The 20,173-nt window shown below is 43.0% G+C and overlaps 1 protein-coding gene across 25 annotated transcripts in view; it reads left to right on the top strand.

Moving 5' to 3' along the window:
- DOCK9 (dedicator of cytokinesis 9) overlaps positions 1 to 20,173 on the top strand; it is a 291,057-nt gene that overhangs the window by 103,354 nt on the left and 167,530 nt on the right. For 4 of the 25 annotated variants that reach the window (XM_045444866.1, XM_045444777.1, XM_045444836.1 and 1 more), the window contains exon 1: positions 6,022 to 6,300. The exons of 17 other annotated variants lie outside the window; for them this stretch is intronic. In XM_045444866.1, coding sequence (XP_045300822.1) covers positions 6,175 to 6,300 — 126 coding nt within the window. In that variant the 5' untranslated portion in view covers positions 6,022 to 6,174. Of the gene's footprint in view, positions 1 to 6,020; positions 6,301 to 20,173 lie in introns of those variants that run through there. 4 more of the 25 variants (XM_045444797.1, XM_045444706.1, XM_045444697.1 and 1 more) reach the window with 2 other exon arrangements.

The raw sequence follows: 20,173 nt of genomic DNA, 5'->3' as shown, positions 1-20,173 counted from the left end.
GCGATCTGACCAGGGACAATACACTGGAAAATCTATCATTTGCTCCTTTTTGCAATTTTTCTTAATTTGTGCTTGCTGTTTCACTGTCCCAGAACAAGAGAAAACAGATGATTACTTTGGAGTAGAGACTACGTGTGTGTGTGTGTGTGTGTGTGTGTGTGTGTGTGTGTGTGTGTAGTCTATATGTATATATGTACATATGCATATATAGTTGTTTAATATTTAGACATATGTTTAATATATATGTAAATCTACCCCAAATTATGTTTATGTCTTTATATGTATATATTTTATTTAAATATACTTTATACATACCTTAAAGGTGTGTGTGTGTGTGTGTATATATATATATATATATATATATATATATATATATATATATATTAGCCTTTAAAGTTAATTGTTATGTTTTAAATATCCTTCTGATATGCCAAGAGCCCCTAATAGAAGAGTGGGAAATTTTCTTGAGGTAATTGACATTTATTCCTTGTATGGGTTACTCCTTATGTGATTATTAGCTACAGCAAAATGCAGTTTTAAATTTTATATAATTCATTGCTAAAAAAAATTTATTTGCATTCTTAAAGGTTCAATTATACTGTTTCCAAGTATACCTTTGTCTGAAAAGTGTCTAGCAAGTTTTGCAGGATAATATTTTCTTAGCTGGGAGAAAGGAACATTTAAAAATTTTTTTTTTCAACGTTTATTTATTTTTTTTGGGACAGAGAGAGACAGAGCATGAACGGGGGAGGGGCAGAGAGAGAGGGAGACACAGAATCGGAAACAGGCTCCAGGCTCTGAGCCATCAGTCCAGAGCCTGACGCGGGGCTCGAACTCACGGACCGTGAGATCGTGACCTGGCTGAAGTCGGACGCTTAACCGACTGCGCCACCCAGGCGCCCCAAGAAAGGAACATTTTAATTAGTAAATGGTCTGTTGGGTTTCAGTTTATTAACAGTTAAATGCTTTTGCCTTAATTTGGGCCATTAACAAATGAAAATGTTTGCATATTTCTACAACTACTGAATTTTACTTTAGAGCTAAAGATAACCAGTGACACAAAACTAACATAAGCACTGAATTCAGCAAACGCGTTTTGAGTGCCTGCAGTACTTAAGACACTGGAGATGCAAAGGTGGTTAAGATCTAGTTCCTGCCCTCATGAATTTATAGTCTCACTGAAGAGTGTGACACATACAAACTTAATAAAAGGTGGACTGTGAAAAGCTCCAAAATAGAGGTAAATAAAAGCAATGCCCACAGGGTTGCTAGAAGAGGAGCTAATCAATCCTGGCTAGCAGGAACAAGGTGGCATTTAAACTGGTCTTAAGGCATGTGTAGGAATCCTGGGTGAGAGGGTTGTAAACTCTTTGCTTTTCAAAATATGACGGAGCTTGATCTTACAAGTGGGAGGGGGAAGTTGGGAGCTGTAGAATCTAAAGTTAGCCTTCTTTATGGTAAAAAATTGCCCTTGGAAATTTCCATAAATCTTCTCTAAAGTTTTCATGGTTTTGTGTACCCAATCTGTATTTGAATAAATATTAAAATCTGAAAACTGAAACTCATTATACAGAAGCATTCATTCCATCCTTCTTCTGAAGTGTTCCTACTTTCCCACAGGGTTTACTCTGTTCTGTTTAAACAGTAAAACTCTATACCTTTGATAATGTTAGTAGATGGGTTTTTTTTGTGTTTTTGTTTTTGTTTTTTCTTGTAAGAGTTAAACCAGGTAACATATGAAAGAAGTAGAGGCTGCTGGATAGTAGGAGCTCAGTAAATGTTGGTGGACTTGAATCCAGAGGTCCAGCATATACCTTGTTCTTTGAAATGTTGCAAAGAACACCTTGGCCACCTACTTCCCATCCTTCTAAGATGGCATTTCCTCTTGTGACTGCTCTGACCAGATGTCACTCTCATGTCCTTAGATATCGATCTCACAAACCCTTTAGAGAAACCACATCGTACTTGGAGGTTTAGGTTATGGACTTAAATACTATACCATGTAACTCTCCTAGACTGGCAGACTTCTAAAGCATTTGGTTGTCCCAAATGAGCAGAAAAGAACCAGGGCACTTGACATAGCCTGAGAAGTTATGTAGCAGGAAAGCTGGCAATAGTAACTCCATTCCTCTAAGTCCTGAGAATTTTCTTCTCATAAATTGGACCATTTGAAGGTGATAGATTACAAGACCATTTTGCTCTTAGAATTGCTTTCCTCTACCCAGGATTTAAGTATAATGCTCTGAGATCATGGTGAGAAAGCATTGTGAACTTTGCGGCTGCATTTCCTATACACATGTTGAGAACCTAGTATATTAATCAGTCCCTTTTTATGCAAATCTCTGCATGAGAAGCTTAAAAAAAATTTTTTTTTCTTGCCTTACAGCTTGGTACATTTTCTCCTTTTGGTGATATGAATTAGGGAACTGATGGTGTTTGCTGTAATGTCCTGGCTACCTGGAAGCTCAGAGCCAATTTAAAGTTTTTTCCTTGATTACAAAAGAAATATCAATTTATTGCTAAAATTTTGAAAAATACAGGAAAACTGTAAGAAGGAGATGCCTGGCTCATGGGATGAGTACGTGGGGTTCAAGATGACTGTTAGAAGGCAGCTGTCATAATCAAGCAGCAAAGACTAAAGAACAGTTGATTTTATTAATTTTTAAAAAATGTTTATTTATTTTTGAAAGAGAGAGTGCCAGTGGGGGGGTGGGGGTGGACAGAGGGTCCAAAGTGGACTCTGCACTGACAGCAACAAGCCCAATATGGGGTTGAACTCGTGAACTGCGAGATCATGACCTGAGCGGAAGTCAGATGCTCAACTGACTGAGCTGCCTAGGCACCCCAAGAGCAGTTGATTCAAAAAATGTTTTAATTAACAAATTTTAATTAAAATTTAATTTAATTAATTATTTACCTTAATTAGTTAAATTAAAAAAATTTTTAAAGACTTTTTAATGTTTATTTATTATTTTTGAGAGAGAGAGACAGAGATAGAGCACAAGTCGGGGAGGGGCAGAGACCGAAGGAGACACAGAATCGGAAGCAGGCTCCACGCTCTGAGCTGTCAGCACAGAGCATAATGTGGTGCTGGAACTCATGAACTGCGAGAGCATGACCTGAGACGAAGTCGGACACTTAACCGACTGAGCCACCCAGGCATCCCAAGAGCAATTGATTTTAAATTGAAGCACTTTGTAATGTGTTGTCACTATATGGTTGGTGAAACTGTCATTTTAGATCACATAGCCAAAGCCCTGAATTTAAGATGAAGGCTAATTTCTTCAGCTGGGAATAACAACAATAACAGTAATTACCATTAAATGAATACCTACTATGTACCTGGCACTGTGCTATGCCATTTTTACCTTTTTACCTCTTCACTACATTACCTTGATGGGACTAAACCCAGATGCTGCCTTTATCTTTAATTGCTGATCAGTAGCTTTTCCATATTTTGCTTTTTAACAGTTGGCATAATTGGAATAGACAATTGGTTCATAGTATCTTGGTTAAGAGTGTGTACACTGGGTCCATATTGCCCCCGTTCACGGTAGCACCTTCTGCACATGTGGAACCCCTCTGTACATCAGTTTCTGCATCTGTAAAATAGGGATAATCATGTTACCTGCTTGGTTGTTACAAAGATAAATTATCCATGCTGGACACTTGTAGTGTTCATACAACAAATAGCCTTTTAAGTTCCTATTCATTACTTACAGAATGTCAGAGTATTTTTTTTTAATGTTTATTCATTTTTGAGAGAGGGAGGGAGAAGACAGAACACGTGTGCTCACATGAGTGGGGGTGGGGCAGGGACAGAGGATCCAAAGCAGGCTCCAGGCCCTGTGCTGTCAGCACAGGGCCCGATGCGGGGCTGGAACTCATGATCTGTGAGATCATGACCTGAGTTGAAGTCAGACATTCAACCCACTGAGCCACCCAGACACCCAGAATGTCAGAGTATGTTAACTAAATACACAGGGTAGCATTTCTCTCAAAGTCCTGATCTGCCAGTGAATTAAGGAAGATGGGGAATTGAGGAAAAATAGGGCTATTTACAACTTCTCAAGCCAATTAAAAAAGTTGCTCAAGTTGTTGGTTATGCTGTACTTAACTGAGACTCAGTGGCTTCAGACTTTCTTGCCTCTTCTGATTTATAGGACATTTATAAGTTTTTATTTAACTGCTACTTTAATTCTGTATTTATGTAACTGAAGCTCTGTGTTTTGGGTTTTTTTTTTTTTTTTTTTGTCCTCTTGTAACTTTATGAAGATAGAGTTTTAAAATTCATATATCATATTATTTTGGAACCTAGATTTGGCAAGTGGGTGTATATTTACCCTGAAAGATTAGCCAAGGTTGAGAAATGGAGTAGTTAAAAAAATTATTGTAGGGGAGCCTGGGTGGCTCAGTTGAGTGTTCAACTCTTGATTTTGGTTCGGGTCACGAGGGGTCACCAGGGTCGTGAGATTGTGCCCCAAGTTGGGCTCTGCGCTGAGCATGAAGCCTGTTTGGGATTCTCTGTCTCTCTCTCTTTCTCTCTCTCTCTCTCTTCCTCTCCCTCCCTCCCTCTGCCCCTCTCCCCTACCCATGCTCTCTCTCTAAAATAAAATATAAAAAAAAAAATAATTGTAGAAACTTAATTTTTTAATGGACTAGTTAAACCCTTGTGACTGATTACACAATTAATGTTCACACTCAGGATTCCTGGTGTTTGAGTGATATAGACTGGCGTGGCTCGGCAGGCCATGGTGGGAAAAAAAGAGGACACGGGGGCATAGAGCACCGTCTTGGCTCTGGTGATGCCCCTCTGAGCCCTTCCTGCCTTAAATACTTTGCCTGGAAAGCGGGAGCCTTGTACCTGTATCTTTTATGATAGTTTATGCATTTCCTTGGGTAGTATACCTTATGCACCTATTTTTTGCTAAATAACACTTAGTTCCATTGTTTACTTATTATTACTACTACTTCTATTATCTACTGTTACTAAATCCTCTGATTTCAAGGAAATAAGCAGAGTAACTAACTGGGAGAAGTTTTGCAGGATCCCAAGATGTGCAGATTAGTATCAATCCCATTTTAATGCTCATTTTCCGTGTAATTTTTAAATAAATTCCTTAAGATTTCTGTTTTAGTTTTTCCTTTAGATTTTTAAATGATTAAAAAATTATTCCACTAATAATGTGAAGAAATAGCAGGCTTTGGGAAAACACATTTTGGGTGCTATCACCATTGAAGCATGGGATGGTGACCCAGCTACTCTCCTGTGCTTTTGTGTAACTCTGTATTAATTATATTAATCTGTCATATATGATGTGTATTCACCTTGCCTTCCCAACTAGTTCTGACTTTTCTTGAAGGAAGAGACCCTGCCTTATATTTTTACTGTGATCCTCTCAGTTTCCAATCCTGGGCTCATTACCCATGCACCTGTTGATTTAAAGTAATATTCTGTTTAATAAAAGCATTTACCATGATATGTAGCGTCCCATGAAACTGTTTGATGACCTCGTCTTTGTGGCATAAAATAGATAAATTACGTTTCACGTGCTGAGGTCTATCTTGCGGGGGAAACTCTTTCCTTATACTTGCACACCTACACATGCAGGTTATGGGAACCCCTCACTCTTTGCCCTTCCCTGTTTTGGTCATCAGCCAAGCATTTGGTGTTTAGCCCTAACCTGGAGGAAAGCATCCAGAAACGACAGGAATTTTAGAACGCCCAGACAACCTAGCTGTGTCTTCAACTCCAGGAGCTTCAGATTTGAAGTAATCATGAAAGAGTCTAACTGTGACTTATTTTCTTTTAAACACTGCACTGTTTTGATTCGGCTCCATGTGGCCCACGCCGTGCGGAACCGACACAATGAGGCCGGTCTTTATCAGAGAGGCAGCACACTGTGTGTTGTACAGTTCGGGTTTGTTTTCCTGCGGCCGGCGTGTGGGAACCTCCCATTTTCTGAGCAGTAGTAACAGCCCTGGGGGCCGGCCCTCGCTGGCCTGCCCTCCTACCCCCGCGGGCCCTGCAGACCCAGCCAGCCGGCTGACCACTGCGCTCGGGAAGCCAGCTTCCTTTCCTTCCTCGGGCCGGTGGCATGCGTGTGCCTCGCACTGCCAGGGACTCGCAGCTGTCCCGGTTGCAGACTGTCTGATTTGCGTTTCCAGCCGAGAATGCAGGCTGATAAATGCAGGACAAGCACTCGAAGCGTCAAAAAGGAGCTGGTGATTGAATCCCCCCTGCAGCGCAAGGATGCGGCTCCCAGTGAAGTGGAAGCGGAGAGCCCAGGGCCAGTGCTGGTGAGAGGGGTCGTCTGTTGTCTTCTCAACCGGGTGCTTTTCCCGTGGGTGCGCACCCACTGCCTTCTGGCACTCTGGTTTTAAAACTTGGTCTGTTCTGCCTGTCTCTCGCGAACTCTCTCCTTCCTTCTGCAGATTCACTTTGGTTGCACTTTGATTTTTCTTTGGGAGGAAAGATAATGTTGACATTTTCTGGGCGAATGTGGTTTCCAGGAGGCTGCTTTGTATAGAACAACTTTGTATTGTTCAAAATTATGTCCCACCTAGCAGCAGCGTGGCCAAACATAAACCCAGGGAGGCGCATTGCAAATGCTTTCCACAGGGTTGGCAAAGAAGTCCTTTGCAAGATGAAAACGTGTTTACATTATGTATTTATATGGTTGTGAAAATTAAGATGACATGGGGGTGGTGGTTTAAGGAACATAATGAAGTCACATGCGTTCTCAGTCACGCATTTTAATAGGGTAGCCTTGAACAAAGTAAGAAATAACCTAAACCTTGAACCAATTGCTGGAAAAGTTTCTGTTCGTTCTTATCATTAGCTAAACTCCGGGTAGTTGGGATAAATTCAAAGCGCTCTGGGTAGACTGTGTAAGGCAGGAATGTGAAAAATGGTTGTGTTGTTATCATCAATGAGTAGGCTGTGCTTCCCTCTCGGAATTTCTTTAGTACAATAAAGGCACATAATTTTTTAAGCAAACTGCAAAAAACCACCAGCATGCACTGCAGAGGGGACAATTGAGCCTTTCAAATGACCTGTTAAAGGGATTGTTAAACAAGTACTTAGTGATTTTACATAGTGATTTTTTTTTTTAACAGAGGTTCGATTGCTATAGTTAATTAACTTAATTTTCAATTAGTGTCTTTAGTAATCTGAACTTAACCTTCCCTGTAATGGGTTGGATTTGAATTAAATTGTTTTCCTCGGTGACCTGTGAGGCTGCCTTATACTGTTTGGCTTTGAAAATTATACTGCTAACTATGAACTGAGAAAGTCAGTAGATATGATGAGCTTTTTCACTGTAGATTTTCATCCGAGGAATTTAGTTTTCTTCCCCCTGGTATTTTGTTTAGAGATGTTACTCATTATCTTGGATTTCTTTCTGCCAGCACAATAGTTCATTTATCTATTGAGCAGCTCGAGCCCCTTCCATGCTGGATATATTTAACTGGTTAAAGCTCCTAGCTGATGTAGCTTATGATTTCTTGGAGGAAGTGGTGTGGTTTGGGTTCCCTTGTGAATATTCTTAAAAGTCTTTTGTCAGTGTTTCTCCAGATGTGTAGAAATATTTATCCAGAGGCTTAAATACACTATAGAAAGACGCTGTGTGATTTTTTTTTTTTTTTTTTAATCAGACAAGTGATTTTTAAAATATTTCCTTCTCGGATCACCTGGCTGGCTCTGTGGAAAGAGTATGTGGCTCTTTTTTTTTTTTTTTTTTTTTTAATGTTTATTTATTTTTAGAAGGGGACTGAGGGGCAGAGAGAGAGGGAGACACAGAATCTGAAGCAGGCTCCAGGCTCCGAGCTGTCGGCCCAGAGCCTGACATGGGGCTTGGACTCTTTAACTGAGAGATCATGACCTGAGCCAAAGTTGGATGCTTAACCGACTGAGACACCTGGCGTCCTGAGCATGTGGCTCTTGATCTTGGCGTCCTGAGTGGGAACCCTACAGTGGGCGTAGGGATTACTTAATAAAAAACTTCCTTCTCTTTCTAGCCCAGTTACTTGTTTATGTCAATCTCACCCCAGGCAGTTACACTGGGAGTTCTTTTTCCACTGTAAAGGGTGTGCAGGCTGCTCCTGGTGGGCCCAGAAGCTGCTGGCAGCATGGGGAGCTTGGGCTCTGTGCACTTGCAGAGAGATGTGAGGGAAAGGTGAAGGCAACAGTGATACAATAAGGAACTGTTTCTTATCTGATAGTGTTTTTTTTCTCTTCTTCCACTGCGTGAGCAAGATAAAAAGAGCTAACATTGGATAAGAGAGGCAAGGATATTTAAGCCTTTGCCCAGGGCAGATCTTCTTACTTGTGATTATCGCTGCTCACTGCAAATGAAAATTCAATAAACTGCTTGGAATACAGCCTTTTTTCAAGATGTTTTTTAAAAAGTATGCCAGCACAGTCATGAGATCTATTTGTTGTAGTGCTGTTGTTCTGCATTATTATGTTAGTAGCCCACGTACTTGGTGAGAATGCATTTGTAACATTTGAATGTAAGTAACTTACTTTATCCCAGGCATAGCATTTTGAAATCAACTTTTGCCAATTTTAGTTATGTACACAATCGGTCCTTGGGGAAAATATTACCTAATTTAGAAGGCACAAAATCAATTAATGCATGTAATAAGAAATATAGTGTAGAAATAGGGAAAGACAAAGTGCCCTTACCTTTACTCCAAAAGTGCCCCAAATTAATTATTTGGTTTATACACTTTCTTTTTCGTTTTGTCTATTTTTTTAGTAATCTTTACACCCAACGTGGGGCTTGAACTCACGACCCTGAGATCAAGTATCACATGCTCTACTGACTGAGCCAGCCAGGTGCCCCTGGTGTATATACTTTCAGACTTTCTCCTGTGTGTATAAAAATATAACATTGTGGGGCGCCTGGGTGGCGCAGTCGGTTAAGCGTCCGACTTCAGCCAGGTCACGATCTCGCAGTCCGTGAGTTCGAGCCCCGCGTCAGGCTCTGGGCTGATGGCTCAGAGCCTGGAGCCTGTTTCCGATTCTGTGTCTCCCTCTCTCTCTGCCCCTCCCCCGTTCATGCTCTGTCTCTCTCTGTCCCAAAAATAAATAAACGCTGAAAAAAAAAATTAAAAAAAAAAAATATAACATTGTGGTATGTGTGTTTGGAAAATGTACTATACTATAGATTTCTGCATTAATATTCTCCCAGAACATATCAAAAACACATTTGTCACCATCTATAGATTTATGTCGTTATTAATGGCTGTATGGTACTCAGTTCTATAGCAGTATCATAATTTGATGGTTGTTTCCAAATCTTTGCAATTAGTACAAGGTACAGTCATTGAAAAATGACTTTGCGGGCTGACTATAAATATGTCTTACAGTATTTGTTCTGTAAAACTTCTATCAGAAGTGTCCTCTTGCTGCTTTTCTTTGGCAATAATGTTTGTTTCTCCTCTGCCAGGGCAGCAGTTAAGGGCTCCCTTAGCAGTGTCGCTGCTTGTTCGGTGCTAGGTCAAGCCGGTGCTTCTTAGAGAAGCATTGGACATTATGAAGTTTCCGAGGCTGCAAGGTTCAACTTCCAGACACCTTCATAAGCGGGCCTTGTCCCCTCATTGGGACAGTAAGCGGGGGAGGCAGCGCCTGGTGAAACTTCTCCACGCCTGAGCAGGCTCACTGCCAACCTCATTGGAAAATGACTTCGTGGGCTGTGTGAATGGCTAACAGGGGAGCAATCAGGATGTTCTTGACGTCGGCAGGTTAGTTACCCTGCTTCCATTTGAATACGTATTTTTGCCCACCCACCCCCTCCCAACTCTAAATTCCTGGAACTAATTTATTCTCATTGTTACTGCTCAGTAATTTAGAGGAACAGGATGTGGCATCAGAGTCAGAAGTGGCCAGGGTATGTCGTTTGTGGTGCCCTTTTGCTGGGTTACTTTCGAGAGGCGTCGGAGGACTGCAGCACAGGTCTTATTTGGGGACTTGGGGAGGTTGAACGATGTGAAGATGAAGAAGAGCTGAATTTTCATGTGTTAGCCATACTCATGAAGTATTTTCTGAAACATGTCTTCTTAGAGACAGCTTTTCTCTTTGTTATTTTTTCTGGGCTCTTCAGGTATTCAAAACCCAGCCTGAGTTCTCACTTCTGATACCTGAATAAACACATGATTAGCTGCTTGAGAAACCCTGAGGGCAGGAGGCCCAGCTTCTGGCTGGATGAGTAGGTGTATTGCCTGGGAAAACCTTCTCTCTCCCTGAAGTTCTGTTTACTCTAGAAATAGCCAAAGGAGTGAATTAAGACACAGACCCCGGGGGGCACCTGGGTGGCCCAGTCGGTTGAACTACCAACTTCGGCTCAGGGCATGATCTCACGGTTTGTGAGTTCGAGCCCCGCGTAGGGCTCTGTGCTGACAGCTCAGCGCCTGGAGCCTGCTTCGGATTGTGTCCTCCTCTCTCTCTGCCCCTCCCCCGCTCAGGCTCTCTGTCTCAGAAATAAATAAACATTAAAAAAAATTAAAAAAAAAAGACGCTGAAGTTGAAGGTTATGGGCCATGATTATGTTGTTGTACAGATCCTATAAAACTTCAGATGGCTGTAACTGAGTTAATTCAATTATGCTTATAAAGTCCTTCGACCTTATAGGCATCTTTAGAAATGATTAATGATATTAATTACATTGGTGAAACTTTGTAAGTAGTTTTTTTGTTTTTAAAATACCGAGTGCTGAAGGAAAGAAGTTCCTGTACGCTTTGTGTAGTGAGGTATTCCCGGATGACGAAATCAGGAACGTTCACTTATTCAGAGCCATAAGCCTTCACTACGCTTGTTGGTTTTCCCCTTGATTTGTTTATTCATTTTTTCATTCAGCCCACATTTACAAGCCCTAAGATGTGCCAGACTTACACTTACCAGCAGCCTTCCTTTCGCCAAGCAGCAAGGTCTGGCTAATGAGGGGCTTTCACCTGGTATTTATTAGGCACAGTGAGTGCTAATCTCACCCATCCTTTTCCACTTAGGCGGACAGCACTTAAATCATCATCAGCTCCAGGAAGGACATGTCCTTGAAGTTTTAGCGTCCAAAGCAGGCCTAGCCCCGTTTTACAGAAGGCATAGGGGCCCCTGACCGTTCAGGTGAACAGTTAGCATGAATGAGGCCCCGAAGATGCCACATGTTTTGTGGTGCCGTAGGGGAAGGAATCTTTGGAGCGTGCATGCTTGGAAAGGGCCGGGGTGGATTGACTAACCTTGCAGGCATGGAAAACTGTCACAGAGAAGGGGCTTTTACAACCGTGTCACTATCCATTACAGCACAGCCACTCTTACTTTCTGAGATTCTTGCTTATCTAGAACACGCAAAACCATCCTGCTTCTTATGTTGTTCATCAATATGGAGGCAGAAGGGCCAATCACTGGTTTTTTTATGACAAGGTAGTACCAATTGCTTTCTTCTGTTTTTTGTAGTAATAACAAAAATATTTATATAGTGCTCTGCTCTGTGCCAGGCATGGTTTTAAGCCTGTTAAACAGATTATTTCAATTCTCACAATTCTAGGAGGCAAGTACTATTATTGTGGGGGTTTTTGCTTTTTTTTTTTTTTTTTTTTTACAAATGAGGACACCAAGCACAGAGAGGTTGGGTAACTTGGTAAAAGTTACGTCTACGTCTTTACTAAGCGGCAGAGCCAGGGTTTTTGGCTTTCAGTCAGGTTTTTCAAAATTCACACCTGGACACTGACATACAATTCATTAACAAAAATGAACATATTTACTTAAGCTTAGCATTGGTATAAAGATGAAAAACAAAGGTTCAAAAACTCCTTGCCCTTAAAAAATTTAAAAATCTTTAGAGAAATAAGAACTTACAAGTGACAGAACAACAATGGTTGAGTGGTGCAGACAAAGAGAAGGACGGCTGTGCCCAAAGGAGCTGGAAACATGAACAAAATAGGATTAATTGGTATTGGGAGTCCCTCTTATTTTGGGTGCCACATTTTATCACCTTCCCAGAAAGTTATATAGAAATTTCGATTAGTCGAATACCTAAGAGTCTGGAGACATCTTATTTCCTTCCCGAGATTTGTTTTTTATTAATTTACAGCATGATCCCGTGTAACCCTGAAATGCTTATTCCCTGACCAGTAAGATGGGCACTATGGTCCCTGTAGTGTTTAGAGGAGGCTGCTCTTTGCCCCGTGTGCTGACAGGTAATGGCTAAATACAAGGCAGCTGGACTTAGTCACAGGTAGCAGGTGGCATGGGTGGCCTAACAGAAGGCACTGTGGAGGCCAGAGACATATTTTTCCCTGCTGATCATCACGCTTCCCTCCCCATCCCCTGCCCCAGACCTGGCTTTCATAGTTTTCTCCTCTGTAGAATGAGAAACATGTAGCAGATAATCTCATAGTTGTCTTCTGGGGCTAAAACTCCAGGGTTCCAGGTTCTTAGCTTTGATCTCAGAATAACCTGTGACGGAGTCAGGTCAGGACCTGGAGTTTTAGTTTCAAGTTCTACGTTTAGTTTATTCAAAACCGGTTGGACTGTGAGTTATAGGAGCTGCAGAACAGGGGATATTGGATTGCTACCCAACGTAATGAGTGAGACGAGTGAAATGGAAAGAAAGAAGAGTGGCCGTGGAATTTGGAGTTGTTAGCAGGGAGAACTATGCAGGAGATTCACAAAGGCCTGACAGGCCTACAGATGACATATTACTGTGAGTATAATTTTAGAACCAAGAAAGCTTGGAAATTACAGTTCTGAAATATCTCTGTAATGTGATATAGCTAGTCCCAAGTGTCTCTTAGAGTAACATTTTGAGGCTTTAGAAGTTTTTAGTGCTCACTTTCCAGACGAGTATGTGCCACTTACCATTGGATCTCTGAGGGTTTTGCCAGGTTCCCTGGGAGGAGCCGGGCTCCCATTCTGTTTTGGGATCTCCTTGCTATGGAGAATTGTCCCTACCAAGGGAGAAGCAGAAGTGACTGGTACAAAGAGCCCTGAACTCAGTCATGAGACCCGGGTCCTGTGTTGTTTAAACCTACTTGACATTTCTAAATCAAGACTGCGTTTCTATCAGATGGAGATAGTAGTAGTGACTGCCCTCCAGACGGCTCATCTCCAAAGGTTGTCTAGACTGCCCCGCTCAGCTTACCACGTTCAGTCTACCCTTGCTCTGAGCCATGCTCCAACATGCTGCCAGACTGCGCTTTCCAAAACACAGATAAACTCCTTTGCTAACTTTCCTTTGCACAGAAGGCAAAGCATGGCTTCTCTGATTCTTGGTGGCCAGCCCCGAACTTGCTTGCTGGCCTCCTCTTCCGCACCTTCCAAAATGCATCCTGACGGGGCTCTGTGTTCTCTCATTGAGGGCGCTTTTATACCTGGCATGCTTCACTGCCAGAAAATTCCTGTGTGCCCTTCGAGTCCCGACTCCCAAGCCAGCTCCTCCAAGAAGCCTTTTGAAACCGTCTCCGCACTTTCTCCCACAGGCCGTGTGCTCCTGGGGCCCATCATGGCCTTGTTATTCTGGCATGTTTAATTATTATACGGCTTTGCTGTACTGTAGCTCAGGCTTATACTCCAGCCTCCCTCACATGGGTGGTGGTGGGGGGGGGGGGGTTCTATGCCCTGGTGGCAACCGTGAGTGGTTTTGCTTTCTTTATATTCCATCTCTGACATGGTATCAATAACGCCCCCACCCCTTCCTTTTTTCTTTTTTTGGCACCGTCCTGGTCATTCTTTGGGGAATGTAGTAACAAAGAATGGGTTGTGGAAAGGGCCCTCCAGGAGAGACTGGATCTGGGGATTCTTCTTCAGTCTCCCAGCCCCCAACCCCCTCAAAGGTTTAGCCCCCAATATCCAAATGAGTTGAATGAATTTCCAAAAGTAAAAAGGGACGCATCTAGAGGAACATGCTCGACTAAATGTGATGCGGGTACTATTCCCTGAAACACTCCAGTTCTTCTGTTATTATTAATCTAAACTGTTAGCTAACATTTTATGTGAGTACTTACTTGAGGACAGAAGGGCAAACTTAGGTGAACAAAGTCAAACCCCTTTCTCTTTGGAAAAAACATTTGGAAAAAACTCACTGTGTGACTTTTTTAGCGGCATCCAGTAAATTGACTTTACGTGGAAAAGGTAGTGGAGACGCCATAAGATGTAGGGCAAGGAAGATACCTCTTTCTGGGGGAGAAACGGAAGAGAGGTGGAGGCTGTTAGCAGCCCTGAACAATGCAGGCCTCCTCCTTTATTAACCAGGACTAGACCTGACTGTTTTGTCTCTAGTGCGGTATGGTAGTTTTTCCAAAATATGTCTTGTTCCTCACTCCCCCCACAAAGTAACAGTTTTAAAAAGCGGTTTGTCCTTTGTTTTGCCTTGAAGTTTTAAAAATTTCCAGTATCTTAAAGTTTCCTACAGTCTATAGTAGTACTGTTTAATAGAACTACAATTTGAGCTACATATGTAATTAAAAATTCTTTGGAAATCAAATTAAAATAAAAAGAAGTGGGTGTGATTAATTTTAACAATGTAATTATAACCCATTATTGTGGAAATATTATCAGTTTAGCATTTGATCTTTATAGAGATATAAGGCATTGTACATTCTTTTATTCCTTCCAAATCTTTGAAATTTTATGCCTATAGCATTTCTGAATTCAGAATGGCCACATGTGGCTAGTGACTACTGGCCACTGTATTGAACAGTGCAGGTCTATAGACTTACATATTCCAAAACTTATACACGTCAAACCAGAAAGTTGTCATTTGAGTGGGGTGAGCCATTGGATGGGGTACCATATTTATGAATCTGTGGAGGAAAAATGACTATTTAAGTGTAAAGTTGGGCTTTCCTTATAAAGATAATCCTTGAACTATTTATTGGTAAAGTATAAATACCATTTATATGCTTATAAATGACATTAATATATGCCCCAGCATTCAAACCTGGTTCTTCTGGAGGATTTAGTATTTTGCAGTGTGATTTTTAATGTTCTTGAGGCTGAAAATGAGTATCTTTCATGGAAAGGACTCTTTCTGTGTCTTGTATCTCTCCCTTGGTGAGATCACGGAGCCTGGGCAGTTCAATGGGGTTTACATTTCTAGATGTCAGAGATGGTCAGAAAGCCTCAGGCATCTACCTCCCTGGAGGTGTGGTGGCTGAGGCAGCACAAGGGGGAGCGGTGCTATGAAGTTCTCATACAAAGGGAAGTGGAGACACTGGGGAAGCATTTCCGGTTCTAGAACTCTGACATTCCATCGTGCTTGTTGCAGGTGGGTCATGGGAAAGGTCCTGGGCTTGGAGCCAGGAGATCCAAGGGGCACCATCTGTGTGACCTTCACTAGTTGATGTAACCCCTCTGAGCTGCAGTTTCCTCATCTGTGAAGTAGTGATGATACATACAGTTTGGGAGGAGATTTAGTGAGATAAGGACACACATATGTTGCAGCCACTAAAATCCTCTTGTGTGTGAATGACACAACTTTGTATGATTCCCCACGACCACCATTTCATTCATACTTTGAAGAGGCGGTATATATTGAAACCCTTTAGTAACTCTGTGATGATGGTAGAGAACTTGTTACTTTTCCCATTTTCCGTTGTAGATAGGGAGATTTAGTAACTTGCCCCAAGGCCACATAGCCAGTAAGCAGTGGAGCTAGGGTTTCTTGAAAATACTTTTTTGTTTGATGTTTATTTATTTATTTTGAGAGAGAGAGGGAGAATGTGTGTGTGTGCGTGCATGCATGTGCACAAGCAGGGGAGAGGCAGAGAGAGAGAGAGAGGGAGAGAGAGAATCCCAAGGAGGCCCCAATCTGTCAGCACAGAGCCCAACATGGGGCTTGATCTTACAAACCATTAGGTCATGATCTGAGCTGAAATCAAGAGTCACTTAACCCACTGAGCCACCCAGGTGTCCTGAAAACACTTTTTAATGTGAAATTCTCAAACATACACAAAAGCAAACTAGTAAAGGGTTTCTCAAACTAGGATGAGCATTAGAATCACCTGGGGGCTTTGTTAAAACCCAGATTGCTGGGCTCTACCCCCAAAATTTCTGGTTCAGGAAGTTTGGGGTGAATTTGCATTTCAAATGAGTTCCAGATATTGCTGAAGCTGCTGGTCTGGGACTCACCTTGAGAACCACTGGACTGCTAGAATGCACTCCCTTCTGCCTGGCACTCCCTCCACCAATGGATCCTAACTCTCCACACCTGCCTTTAGCAGGTCTCTGAACAGCCTTTCTGGTGATGAGGTCTACAGAAACTCTTCTGAGAACCAAATACGTGTTATGAATGTTCCATCCCTTGCTCCCAATATCGTCAAATAAGTAGCTTAAAGTTGTTTTGAAATCTGACTGTATTGGGTCTTTAGAGCCTTTTAGCTTACTTACTTGACCTGTTCATTTCAGAGTTCCAAAAACAGCTTTTGTTGACATAAGCAAGTATTAAGAATTTCAAGCAAAATGCTAGAAAGGAGGGAAATTATTGGCCGGAAAAGACTCTGTAGTTCAGGTTTCCCATAGAATTATTTATACAATTACCCTGGTGCCTCTTTTTCTTTTTTTGCTTTCGTTATTGCTTTTAACTTGTGCAAAAATGGCAGGCAGAATTTGCGGCTGAGACGGATGTGTGGTGTGAGAGACACATGCTGAGCTCCCTCCGCCGGCTATCAGTCTCTCTTCTCTGTACACTCTTCTCTGCCTCGCTTAGCCCATGCCCCACGTCAGGGTAGAAAGCCCTAGGTACTGTCTTTGCAAGGATGAGATCCCAATGCCACTTGCTCTCCTCTTGGGTGCCTGGCGGGCACTGAGCAGAGGAGTCCCCGCCATCCCTGTCTGGCCCATCCTTCATTAGCATTCTCCGCACACCCCCACTGAGCACAGCTGACTGAGTGCAGGCAGCTCTGTGGGTCTTCATTAATTGCTATTATCTTTATTACCTCAATTTGCATCATTATGTTTCTCTTATCCCATTTTCTAGATGTTACTGATTTGACAGTTTGCACTGAGTCTTTTAATTCTGTTTATTTTAGTAATAGGATAATAATTTTTGGAAAACCACAGTTATTTATAAACCTGACAAATACAAAAGCCAGACTCTTCCTTCCATCAGACTGATGTTGAGTGTCCAAGTTTTGCTAATGCTGACATGCCTAATTAAATGAAATCTTCATTCAGTGACAATGTCTCTCATTTGAGTGCTTTTTTTAGTGCCGTGTGAAAAGGGAACTCAACATCTTATCAGTGTTTGTAATATAAAAAAACTGTATTCACAAGTGTGTCATTCTTGCTGTAATTCTGCTCTCAGGATTACACCACACTTAAGCGTGAGAAATATATTTAGATGTCTGCGACTTTGGTGTCCGTGATGCATTCTTCTAAACATTTGCCAGTTAATTAACTGTGTGGGAATGCTCAGGTTTGAGCTTGCTTCTCAGTCCGAGCTTAGATAAGGTTCTCTTTCTCCTCCAGTGTTTTGTATCGTGTGCTTCTGCATGTTGTTAGTGAAAGTGCAAAAAATCAGAATGAAGAGGCCGAGGGGAAAAGCATGGACCAGGGGTCAGGACCTGGGATCCAGACCCAGCCTCACCAGCAACTCCTCCTGGGCCCCCGGAGAGTTGTGGAACCCCCACGCTTCCGGGTCTCCCTATCTGTAAGACGAGAGGCCTAGACCAGATATTCTCAGGTTCTGATGTTTGCACATTGTGGTTCCAATGTTACCGAACCTCCTGTTCCTTTTAAACAAGCTTGTGCTTCTAAGCCGCTGCTGAGACCATTGTTCCTACACACACTGAGGAACATGTATTACCGAAGGGGAATGTGATGATATTTGGATTGTCATGATCTCCTCTAAGTTTATATGTCCTGGGTTGAGGGAAGGAAGAGCATGTCTGTGACAACACAATGGGAGGTCGCTTTCCAGGGCTGGAGGATGGTAGGGGACGTAGTGCTGTGCCCGCTCAGCCCCCTTCCTCGTGCACCAGTTTCCTTTCTTAGGGCCCTTCTCCTTGTGGCCCACCTGCCACTGTGGCCTCCTCTTCCAGTGCAGGCTGCAGTTCAGGGACATGTGGGCACCCCAGGCGAGCCAATCACTGGTTTGGCCTCAAACAGACGCTATTCAAATTGTGTACTATTTTAGGGAGACTGAGGGCCGCTCGGGGCAGATGTGGGGCAGGGACTGCTGCGCAGGGCTGTTCCGCTCTGACTCCAGCATTGGCCACCTAGTCAGAGAAACCAGGCTTCTACAGTTAAGCATTCAAGGTTTCTCAGCCTCGTCCGTTGCAGAGTCCCAGTGCTCACTTCTGGGTACCTTATTCGTGTGCTCTGGGCAGCCACACAGAGTACCCTTTCAGAAAGGAGTTCTCATAAATGTAGGATTTCCAGTGATGGTGTAGCACCCCTAGGGACTGGTGCCCCAGGCCCTCGACCTGCCACCCTGGCCCCTTTGTGCACCTCTGCCCCAGGTATCCTGAATTGCTTGCTGCTTCCAGAACTCACCGTGTTCAGAGGAGGATTTATCCTGCAGCTAAGAAAGCTTCAGTTTCAAGATCCCTTCCAAGGCCCTGGGAGGGCCTCCTGCAACTTTATATTCATAATTTTGATTTTCTTCAACCCCTTCCTCCCCCAAATATGCAAATTTCAGGCCCCACAAAATGTGGTTCTATTCGGGAGCATTGGTGTCTTCATTTTCTCTCCAAGGAATCCCCAGTCCACCCTGAATCCTGGCTGACTCGTTCTTCTCCTAAACTTGACTCTAATAGCCTCCTCTAAGAAGCACCCCACATTGTCAGGTTCCTTCACTCAACCAACACGTGTTTATTGGGTGCCTACCCCATGCCAGGTCCTGTTCTAGGCGTTGGGGAGAGCAGTAAATAAAATGGAAATCTTTGCCTCTGTGAAGCTTATACTGTAACTAGGGGGGAGCAGGTTCATTCTAGGGGGTCAGACGCCTTTCCTAGGTTCCCATTGCTGTCCGTCATTCTGCTCCCGTCGTTCACACGTCTGTCTCCCCTCTGGACTGTGAGCTCTCTGGGGTGGGGGCCACGTCCCCGCTATCTTGGTGTCCTGAAGACCCGGGCAAAGTGCATCTGGACAGGCTCAGTATAAGTCTGTGGAGAGAAGGAACATATAACCGCTAACAATATTTGCATGTGAGGAAGGGAGGCAGCCGCTAATTTCCTGTGCCCACCCCTAATTATAGGATAATGAGGATTCTTCCTTCAAATTTAACCACTTTGTGCATTTCCTGGCAGGAGTAGGTATGTAGTGAGAGTTGTGTGCAGGACAGGAGCTCGCTGGGCCACACTGGTTAACTTCTGGCTTCAGAAGCCCCTTCTGTTTTATTGCAAGCTGCACTGTCTTCCCCCCTTCCCCCCACCCCCCAGCAACAGTGCCGGGGGCCTATTGGCAATGTTGAGAAGTGCACCATTTTGAAAATGGACTAAAAGTTCCGTGAAGAATTTTTATCTCAGCCTATCAAGCAGCTTTTATAGCCATGCAGATAAATCAAGGAAGTTTTAAATTCTTTATAAGCAGAAACAATGAATTTCTCGTTTCTTAAAATAGAATGCTCCAAGAGTTGCTCCAAGAGTTGTTTCCTTAGTTTGCTATTTCAAGAAGTGGTATTCGGGGTTTCAGCCTGTGTTAACATTTAATTACCAGAGACTCAAAGTCAAGAAATGACTAGAAAGTTTGCAGGAAGCTGTCATGGCAGAGAGAAAAGCAATGAAATCAGTAAGCCTTCCTGCTTAGCTCTTCCCATGGTTTTCGAGGCTTCGTACATGTTTGGCTAAAACTGAACTCATTTGTAGGCCTATGCTCTCCAGTTATGTGGATTCCAGAGGAATTTCATTTTCCTGGCACTGGGAAGATTCCCTAGCTTCTGTTTGCCTGCAGATCTGGAATTTCAATTTGCATGGATATTGGGCAGCCAGACCCATGGCAACAAATGCTAGAGGAGGAAGGAGTGAGGTGGGAGAGCCTTGAAGGGGAGGTTAATGGGGAGGGCGCTGAGGGTCAGGCCTTTTGGCACCTGTGACAGCCACGTGATCACTGGGGGGTTCATCATGCTGTCCCAGCTTCAACCAGTAGAGGGGACTGATGGGGCCTTGGTGTCAGGGGCTAACCTGTGCCCAGGTTGTTCCTTATGGTGCAGCCCATTCTTCCCACCGTCCTGCT

The sequence above is a fragment of the Leopardus geoffroyi genome, chromosome A1 (genome assembly GCF_018350155.1).
Source record: "Leopardus geoffroyi isolate Oge1 chromosome A1, O.geoffroyi_Oge1_pat1.0, whole genome shotgun sequence".
Lineage (NCBI taxonomy): Eukaryota > Metazoa > Chordata > Mammalia > Carnivora > Felidae > Leopardus > Leopardus geoffroyi.
The sequence above is the reverse complement of the archived record's forward strand: the minus strand, read 5'-3'. Positions and strand labels throughout refer to the sequence as shown.